General features: G+C 38.5%; 1 protein-coding gene across 1 annotated transcript in view; it reads right to left on the bottom strand.

Annotated features, from left to right (window-relative positions):
* ATG4C (autophagy related 4C cysteine peptidase) overlaps positions 1-10541 on the bottom strand; it is an 84186-nt gene that overhangs the window by 33562 nt on the left and 40083 nt on the right. The window contains exon 6 of the mRNA XM_007959126.2: positions 247-383. Coding sequence (XP_007957317.1) covers positions 247-383 — 137 coding nt within the window. The remainder of the gene's footprint in view (positions 1-246; positions 384-10541) is intronic.

The raw sequence follows: 10541 nt of genomic DNA, 5'->3' as shown, positions 1-10541 counted from the left end.
CCACTCCTCGGAAGGAAGGTTGGGCAATCCTACTTCCGTAGTGATACTGCCTCGGAAACCCAAGGAGGGGTCACTATGAGTCGGGGCCGACTTGACGGCAAACAACAACAACAACAACAATGTCAAACTTTATTATCTACAACTATAAGATCATCACTATCCATTTAACAGAAAAAAGACTGCAAACTGTCTATTTTTTTCTATTAAATAGTATTGCCTTTAGAAAAAAGATTGATCTCTTCATACCTTTACAAACTCTAAGTAGTCGATATTGGTTCTTTCTCCACCAAGTCTAACAGGAACTAGAATAATAACAGCTTTGTCGTCTGGATTATCAGAGGCCATGGAAGAGCACTGCTTATCAATTACATCAGAATTGTAAACTGAGAAAAACATAATGAATATGTATTAAATTTTATCAAAGTGATATTTTCAGAAATATTTTTATTTTATCCTAATTCTCCCCCTCTGCCCCTCCACATACACACTTGCCACTCATCTGATCTCTGACACTTCTATCAAGCTAATATTACATATCTCATTTATGCATTCAACAAATGCTAGTGTACACACTGCATTACAGCACTGAACAAAACAGAGCAAAAAAATCCCTGCCCTCATGGAGCATATGCTCCAACAGGAGAAATAGACAATACAATAAATAATTAAAATCTATTCACAGGTGCTTTGAAAAAAAAAAATTATGAGTGATGGATAGGAAAGGCAGAGGAGGCGGGCAATTTAAAATAAGGTGATCCGGGAAAGCCTTAAGAGAAGGTGACATCTAAGTAAAGACTTAAAGAAAGAAAGAAAATAAGTAATGCACATATCTGACGGAGGAGCATTCCACAAAGAAAGATCAGCAAGTACAAATGCATTGAGGCAGAAAAACATGTAGCATGTTCCAGGAACACGAGGTCAGAATTTCTAGAGGGAAGTGAGCAGGGCTACGTAGAAGGAAAAGAGGTTGAAAGATAAAGTTTACAGATTGGAGCAAAAGGATGGCATTAATGGTCTCTTGAAAGTCACTGAAAGACTTCAGTTTTTACTTTGAGTGAGACCTGAAGCCATTGAAAAAGTCTGTAGCAAAAGAGTGATCAGGACTGATTTATACTTTAAAATTCTAGTTCCTATTGTGATAATAGAAGTAGTGGGGGCAAGGAATGAACCACAAAGAATCCTTGGAAAGCCACTGCAGTAATCCAGAAAGAGATGATGGTGGCTTGAACAAAGTATCGTGAAGATAAGGAATGGTCATGCGGAGGTGGTGAAAAGTGAGCAGGCTCTGCTGTGGAGTCAAATCCCACTCATAGTAACCTCTCCTTGGGTTTCTGAGGTGGTATCTCTATGAAAATAGATTGCCTAGTCTTCCTTCTGAGGAGTGGGTTTGAACTGGTGGCTTTGAACTGCCAGCCTTCTAGTTAGCTGTCAAATGCCTTAGGCACTGTGCCACCAGAGCTCCTTATGTAAAGATAAAGTCTTTTTTCTGGTAATAAGCACTCCGGTAGCATAGTGCCTAAGGCACTTAACTGCTAACCAGATGCCTGGCAGTTCAAACCCACCAGCCATTCCTCGGAAGGAAGGTTGGACAATCTACTTCCACAGTGATACTGCCTCAGAAACCCAAGGAGGGGTCGCTATGAGTCAGACTGGACTCTATGGCAGTGCATTTGGTTTTTTTTTTTTCCTTTTCCAACTCTATCAGCCTACTTTCTCAAAGCTACTCAATGTTGTTGTTCTTGTTATTAGGTATTGTCGAGTTACGTCCGGCTCATTGCGACCCTATGTACAACAGAAAAAAACACTACCCAGTCTGATGCCAGCCTCACAATCCCTGCTATACCTGGGCCCGTCATTGCACCCACTGTGTCAACCCATTTTCTTGAGGGCCTTCCCCTTTTTCATTGACCTTCCACTTTACCAAGCATGATATCCTTCTCCAGGAAATGGTTCCTTCTGACAACAGGACCACAGTAGATGAAATGGAGCACTCTGGCTGTACTTCCTCCAGGACATATTTGTTTTGGCAGTCCATAGTACTCTCAGTATTCTTCGTCAGCACCACAACTCAAAAGCATCAACTCTTCTTCGGTCTTCCTTATTCATTGTCCAGCTCTCACATGCATAAAAGGTGACTGGAAATACCAGAGCTTGGATGAGGCACACCTTAGTCTTCAAGGAGACATCTTTGCTCTTCAGCACTTGAAAGAGGCCTTTTGTGTTAGATTGACTTAATGCAATACGTCATCTGATGTCTTGACTGCTGCTTCCATCGGTATTAATTGTAGAACCAAGTCATACGAAGTCTTTAATAACTTCAATCTTTTCTCCATTTATCATGCTGCTGTTTAGTGGTCCAGTTGTATGGATTTTCATTCTCTTTATGCTGTTGTTGTTGTTGTTATTTGCCGTCGAGTCGGCCCCAACTCATAGCGACCCCTCCTTGGGTTTCCGAGGCAGTATCACTACAGAAGGAGGATTGCCCAACCTTCCTTCCGAGGAGTGGCTGGTGGGTTTGAACCGTCGTCAGCCTTCTGGTTAGCAGTCAAGTGCCTTGGCCACTACACTACCAGAGATGTAATCCATATTGCAGACTAGTCGTCAATCTTCATCAGTAAGTGCTTCAAGTCATCTTCACTTTCAGCAAGCAAAGTTGTGTCATCAGCATATCACAGGTTGTTGAGTCTTCCTCCAATCTTGATGCCATGTTCTTCTTCATATAATCCAGCTTCTCAGATTATTTACTCAGCATACAGAATGAGTAACTCACTGCCGTCAAGTCAGATCTGACTCATAGCAACCCCTCCTTAGGTTTCCGAGGTGGTATCACTATGGAAGTAGCTTGGCAAAACTTCATTCTGAGGAGTGGCTGGTGGGTTTGAATTGCCAGTCTTCTGGTTAGCAAGGAAATGCCTTAGGCACTACGCCACCAGAGCTCCCACAGATTGAATAAGTATGGTGAAAGGATACAACCCTGCCACACTCCCTTCTTGATCTTAAACCATGCAGTATCCCCTTGTTCTGTTCGAATGATAGCCTCCTGATGTCTGTACAGATTCTTCATGAGTACAATTAAGTGTTCTGGAATTCCCATTCTTCTCAGTATTATCCATAATTTGTTATGATCCACACAATCGAATGCTTTTGCATAGTCAAGAAAACATAAGTAAATATCTTTGTGGTATTCCTTGCTTTCAGCTAAGATCCATCTGACATCAGCAATGATATCCCTTGTTCCACATCCTCTTCTGAATCCAGCTTGTATTTCTGGAAGTTCTGTGTCAATATACTGCTGCAACCATTTTTTAATTATCTTCAGTAAGATTTTACTTGCATGCAATATTAATAATACTGTTTGATAATTTTCACATTCTGTGGGATCACCTTTTTTTGGAATAGGTACAAATATGGATCTCTTCCAGTAAGTCAGCCATGTAGTTATCTTCCAAATCTCTTGGCATAGCCAAGTGAGTGCCTCCAGCATGGCATCCATTTGCTGAAACATCTCAATGGGTATTCTGTCAACTTCTGGAGCCTTGTTTTTCACCAATTCCTTCAGTGTAGCCTCGATTTCTTCCTCTACCATTGGTTCTTGATTACATGCCACCTCCTGAAATGGATGAACACTGACTAATTCAATATACAGAGTCTGTATAACCTTCTCTCTTCTTTTGCTGTTTCCTGCATCATTCAACATATTGCCCATAGAATCATTCAATATTGCAACTCGAAGTTTAAATTTTTTCCTTGGTTCTTTCAGCTTGAGAAATGCCAAGAGGGTTCTTCCCTTTTGGTTTTCTAACTCTAGATCTTTGTACATTTCATTATAATAATTGGCTTTGCCTTCTCGAGCTGCTCTTTTAAATCTTCTGTTCAGCTCTTTTATCCTGTCTATTCTTCCATTTGCTTTAGCTACTCTCCATTCAAGAGCAAGTTTAAGAGTCTCTTCTGACATCTATTTTGGTCTTTTCTTCCTTTCCTGTCTTTTTCATGACCTCTTGCTTTCTTCATGTATGATGTTCTTGATGTCATCCTATAATTCCTCTGGTTTTTGGGCATTTCTGTTCAATGCATCAAATCTATTCTTTAAATGGTCTCTAAATTCAGGGGGAATATAATCAAGGTCATATTTTGGTTCTTGTGGACTTGTTTTAATCATCTTCAACTTCAACTTGCATATAAGCAACTGATAGTCTGTTCCACAATCAGCTCTTGGCCTTGTTTTGGCTTGAAGGTACTGAGCTTCTCTATCACCTCTTGCCACAGAAGTAGTCAATATGATTCCTGTGTACTGTACTCCCTCTGGTGAAGTCCACATGTGTAGCCCCCAAATGTGTTGTTGAAAAAAGGTATTTGCAATGAAAAGGGCATTGGTCTTGCAAAAAATTCTATCATGCATTCGTCAGTAATATTTCTATCACTAAGGCCATATATTCCAACTACTGGTGATTCTTCTTTGTTTCCAACTTTTGCATTCCAGTCACCAGTGATAAGCAACACATCTTGATTGCATATTTGGTCAATTTCAGACTGCAGAAGTTGGTGAAAATCTTCAATTTCCTCATCTTTGGCTTTGGTGGCTGGTCAGTAAATTTGAGTAATAGTAGTATTAAACGGTGTTCCTTGTACGTGTATGGATATTAACCTATCACTGACAGCACTGTACTTCAGGACAGATCTTGAAACATTCTTTGTGATGCTGAATGCCACACCATTCCTATTCAATTTGTCATTCCCAGCATAACAGAACATGTGACTGTCTGATTCAAAATGACCAAAACCAGTCCATTTCAGCTCACTAATGCCTAGGATATCAATCTTTACCCATTCCATTTCATTTTTGACAACTTCCAATTTTCCTAGATTCATACTTCATACATTCCATGTTCTGATTATTAATGGATGTCTGCAGCTGTTTTTTCTCACTTTGAGTCATGCCACATCAGCAAATGGAGGTCCCAAAAGCTTTACTCCATCCATATCATTAAGGTCGGCTCTACTCTGAGGAAGCAGCTCTTCCCTGGTCATATTTTGAGTGACTTCCAACCTGAGGGGCTCATCTGCCATCTCTGTTGGACAATGTGTCAGGGCTATTCATAAAGTTTTCTATAATATATCAGACAGTGTTTCACTGCCATTCATAAGGTTTCCACTGGTCAATTCTTTGAGAAGTGGATGGCCTCTTTCTTCTTCCAAGTCTATCTTAGTCTGGAAGCTCCACTGAAACCTGTCTACCATGGGTAACCCTGTTGGCATTTGCAAGACCAGTGGCATGGCCTCCAGCCTAATAGCAAAATGCAAGCCACCACAGGATGACAAACTGATTGACAGACAAATTTGTCTCCTTTAACTCTTCCAAATCTTCCAACTCACTTCCTGGCCTCCCTTAAAGCTGCTCCAAAGCCGGTGCCAAGCTCTCTGCCTTCCAGGCCTCCCTTAAAGGCTGCTTCCAAAACACCCCTGTGCCTGGCTCACCACCTTCTAGGCCTCCCTTAAAGACTGCCTCCAAACACCCCCATGCCCGGCTCACCACCTTCTGGGCCTCCTTAAAGGCTGCCTCCAAACATCCCCACACCAAACTACTCAATAAAGCCTTCTAATTATAAATCTTTAAATTCTCTCATTTTTTGAGGCAGTGTACACATGATTATCCCCTATCTTCTACTTTTCTGAAATAATACACATTGTAATCAAATGAGCTTTCCTTTTTTTTGGAGGTCTACTTTCTTTAGATTCAAATACCCACAAGTAAGACAAACTAATATTGTTCCCACTAGCAAACTCAACAATTTCTTCCTTATTAAATGCCCTTTCCCTTCATCTTCATTCAATATACATTTGTTAAGGACTGGCTATTTACTGAAGTGTTCTGCTAAGTATGCTAACAAATTGCTGTTGATTTGATTCCAAATCATGGCAACACCATGTATGTCAGAGTAGAATTGTGTTCCATATTGTTTTCAGTGGCTGATTTTTCAGAGCTAGATCACCAGGCCTTTCTTCCTGGTGCTTTTGGATGGACTTGCCCTTCCAAACCTTTAGGTTAGCAGTGGAGCACTTTAACCATTTACACTACCCAATGACTCTTGTTAAGTACATTAGGAGAATGTTATGGATTGAATTTTATTCCCCAAAAATATTTGTTAGAATCCTGTACTTGTGGATGCAATCCCATTTGAGAAAAGAGTTTTCTTTATTATGTTAATGAGGGATATCAGTGTAGGGTCTATCTTATACCTAATCACTTTTGAGATATGAAAAGAAATTAGGCACAAAAGCAAGAGAGTACAAATGGGTGAAACACAGATGCCACATGGAGATCACCAAGGAATCCACCAATGCCAGGGCCAGAGAATGGAATGTGAGATAAGGATTGTCCCCCACAGCAGATACAGAGCCCTCCCCTAGGGCCAGAGCCTTGAATTAAGACTTCTAGCTTCCTAAACTGAGAAAAAAAAATACATTTCCATTCTTTAAAACCACCCATTTGTAGTCTTTCTGTTAGAGTAGCACTTAGAAACTAAGACAGGTGTATACAAGAAAATGAGACTCTGCCTGCAAAGAGACTCTGTCGCAATAGTTTTGGGGTCTTTCCCTCGACTTGCAACATATTTAAGGGCTTTGATTTTGTCCAATTCTTTACAAGAGGCTCACCATAGCAGTGATTCTCAATTATATGATTCTGATATCCTTCTCCTACTTCCACTACCTTAATCTACAAGGAGAAACATAATTACAAGGTGACAACTATAATACTTAATAGAGATATTTCCCAAATGCTAGAGCAGAGAGAAGAAATAAACTAATTCTGCCTGATGGGAACTAGAAAGGGCTTTACCAAAGGTTTAATCTTTGAGGTTGTCCTTGAAGAATGAATAAGCATTAACAAGAGTTAAAGATGTAAGCAGTATTCTAAACTGAGGCAATAATACATGCAAAGGTATTAAAAAAAAACATGGTAATAGTATGTTTAGGGAATGGCATAAAGGTTAATGATATTTTCGTTTATTAAGCATGGAAGATGATGTTTGGAGATAACGCTAGAAATGTAGGTTGGGCCAAAATGTAAAGAACTTCATGTGCTCTATATGCTCAGATAACTTGAGAGTAGAGTGAATGGGCAGTCATAGGTTTTTAAATAAGAAGGAATGAGATCAGATTTTCTTTTGATCAGATGGATCAGAAAGGAAGAGATACAGGCAGGCAAATCACGTTAAAGTCCAAGTTAGAGATAAAGATCTAAAACAATGAGTGGACAAGATAAAACATATTTCAGAAGCATTTTTAAAATATTTATTGGTAAGTTTTTATGACTGATAGGATATAAGTGACGAGAAAGGAGTAAAGACTGAGAAAGTTCTCACTATGTGTATGTGCAGACATACTGTTAGTCAAGAGAAAACAGGAAGAAAAAGGGGACATGTTAAATTGAGGTATAAATGTATCGAAGTGTTTGAAGAATATCTAGGTGGAAATGTTTGAGGGCAGTAGAAACTGTAACTTACCAACCAACACGGTATCACCAAGGAAAAGGAAGACACGGAAAGGCGTACAAGAGGTAAACAGACAACAAAAGTAAAGACTTTTACATACACAATACTACATTATAATTAATATCACACTCAAGTAAAATTTTGCTGAAGATAATTCAAAAATGGTTACAGTAGATTTAAATAGGCAGACAAGCTACACAGACCCTCTTCAACAAAGAAAAGATAAAACAATTGACAGAGATACAGAAGATAATCCTGAAGCCCTGAGCTTTGAAAGGAAGTATACAGAAGTGGAATCAGCACCAACTAGTAGAAAAACCTGAATAAAAACAAGACTTTAGAATAGGCTCTGTTTACCAAGGATGGCAGGAACATATGGGAAGCTGACAACAGGAAGGGAGACAGATGGTGAGCGTATAAGCGCTGTCAAGCAACAAACAGAGGAGCACAGTCCCCTGCTTACTTAGATAACATCCAAACAAAACAAAGAAAATGAAAACCGTGGGCAAATCACTACAATATAAAATCACCAATCAAATACAAACACAAAAATGTCACAAAGTCTCAGAGACAACACAGAGCATCACAGTCCACACAAAGAAGCAAGATAAAGCAGGAGAAATAATGGAGCAGAACACAGACCCAAAACACATCTCTGAGGAAGACGTAGTATTGGAACTCCTGAAAAGGAATTCAAAAGAGTTATATATATATATATATATATATATATATATATATATGTTGTTGTTGTTGTTGTTATGTGCCATCGAGACAGACCTGACTCATAGCGACCCCTCCTTGGGTTTCCGAGGCAGTATCACTACGGAAGTAGATTGCCCAACCTTCCTTCCGAGTAGTGGCTGATGGGTTTGAACTGCCAGCCTTCTGATTAGCAGTCAAGTGCCTTAGGCACTATACTACCAGAGCTTATATATATATATATATGTATGTATGTATGTATCTGTCTCTCAAGAGATTGAGAGACAGATCAAGGAAAACACTGACAAAATTGAGGAAAACACATAGAAAACCCTAGAACAATTTCAAAAGACAATACAAAAACAAAATGAAAAATTAGAAATGATACAAAATCTACAGATAGAAATCCAGAAGATGAATACTAAATTTTCAGAAATAGATAACACATTGAATGGGCAAAGGAATAGAACTGAAACAATGGAAGAAAGAATTAGTGAGATTGCAGACAAATACCTCAATACTTCTTTGGAAAGGGATCAATCAGAAAAAAGATCAAAACAAAATGAAGAAACCCTAAGGTTCATGTGGGATATCATCAAAAGGAATAACCTATGTGTAATCAGAATTCCAGAACAGGAAAAGAAAAATAAAACCACTCAGAAAATTGTCCAAGATTTCCCTGGTATGATGGAAGATAAGAATACATCCATTCAAGAAGTATAATGAACTACAAACAGGATAGACCATAAAAGAAAATCATCAAGACATATCATCATCAAATTCACCAAAACCAAAGACAAAGAATCCTGAAAGCAGCACACGAGAAACAAAAAGTTACCTACAAGGGGCAACCAATAAGACTAAGCTCAGATTTCTCAGCAGAAACCATGCAGGTGAGAAAACAATGGGATGGTATATATAAAACTGTGAAAGAAAAATATTTCCAACCAAGAATTATATACCCAGCAAAAAACAAAACCAAAAAAAAAAGCCAAACTCACTGCTGCCATTGAGTCAGATCTGACTCATAGTGACCCCTCCTTGGGTTTCCGAGGCAGTTATCACTACAGAAAAACTGTCCCTCAAATATGATGATGAATTCAGGACATTTCCAGATAAGTAAAAATTAGAAGAATTTGTTAAAACCAGACCAACCTTACAAGAGATACTAAAGGGAGTCCTTTGAACAGAGAACCAACAAAACCAAACAACAACCATTAACAGACAAGATGACAGAACCCAGAAACCAACCCAGTTATGGAAGTATCCAAGGTAAATAAGCCTACAAGATTATAAACAGGGAACCAGAGACATCAATTGACAAATGAGGACAATTACAAACCAAAAAGAGGGAAAAAACTATATACTTATAGAACTTTTAAATGGTAGGGAAATCAAGACAAGTGCAAGATAGAACGGACTGTTCTAAACTTGGGAAGAAAATGATAAATCACAGAGTAACCTCAAAGAAAAATAATAAGCCTTCACACCACAATAAAAAAGAGGACCAGCACAAATATTTAGCATATACTAAAACAACAGCAATGAAGGAAGTGATAACACTACTCATAAACAAAACAAGCTCAGCATAGAAAATTATATAGAACAAGGAAATCAGCAACACCACAAAAAAGCATGTAACAAAATAACAGCAACCAATTCATACTTGTCAATAATTACACTGAATTAATTACACTGGATTAAATGTACCACTCAAGAGATGGAGGGTTGCAGACTGGACAAGAAAACATAACCCATCAATTTGCTGTCTATAAGAGATACACGTTAGAGAGAAAGACAAAAATAGACTAAAAATCAAAGGGTGGAAAAAGATATATCAAGCAAATGGCAACCATAAAAGAGCAGGATTGGCAATATTAATTTCTGATCAAATTGACTTTAAGACAAAAACCACCATATGAGACAAGGAAGGACATTATATAATGATTAAAGGATCAACTGAACACTAAGATATAACCATAATAAATATCTATGGACCCAATGAAAGGGCCCCAAATACATAAATCAGACTTTAAAAGAGCTGAAAAGCCAAACATATGACTCCACAGTCATAGTGGGAGACTTTAATACACCACTTTCATTGAAAGATAGAACAACTGGAAAGAAATGCAACAAAGATGCAGAAGAGCTAAACAATAAAAACCACGAACTTGGGCTATAGACATCTACAGAGCACTTCACCAACAGCAGCACAACAGCCATTCTTTTCCAGTGCACATGGCACATTTTCCATGATAGACCATATGTTAGGCCATAAACCAAGTCTTAATAAATTTAAAAACATTGAAATACTGCAAAGCATCTTCTCAGATCATAATGTTATCAAAT

Source organism: Orycteropus afer, unplaced genomic scaffold (genome assembly GCF_000298275.1).
Source record: "Orycteropus afer afer isolate SDZICR_OR568_19922 unplaced genomic scaffold, OryAfe1.0 scaffold00016, whole genome shotgun sequence".
In the NCBI taxonomy this organism is placed as follows: Eukaryota; Metazoa; Chordata; class Mammalia; order Tubulidentata; family Orycteropodidae; genus Orycteropus; species Orycteropus afer.
Note: the sequence above shows the minus strand (reverse complement) of the source record. Positions and strands in the feature narration are given on the sequence as shown.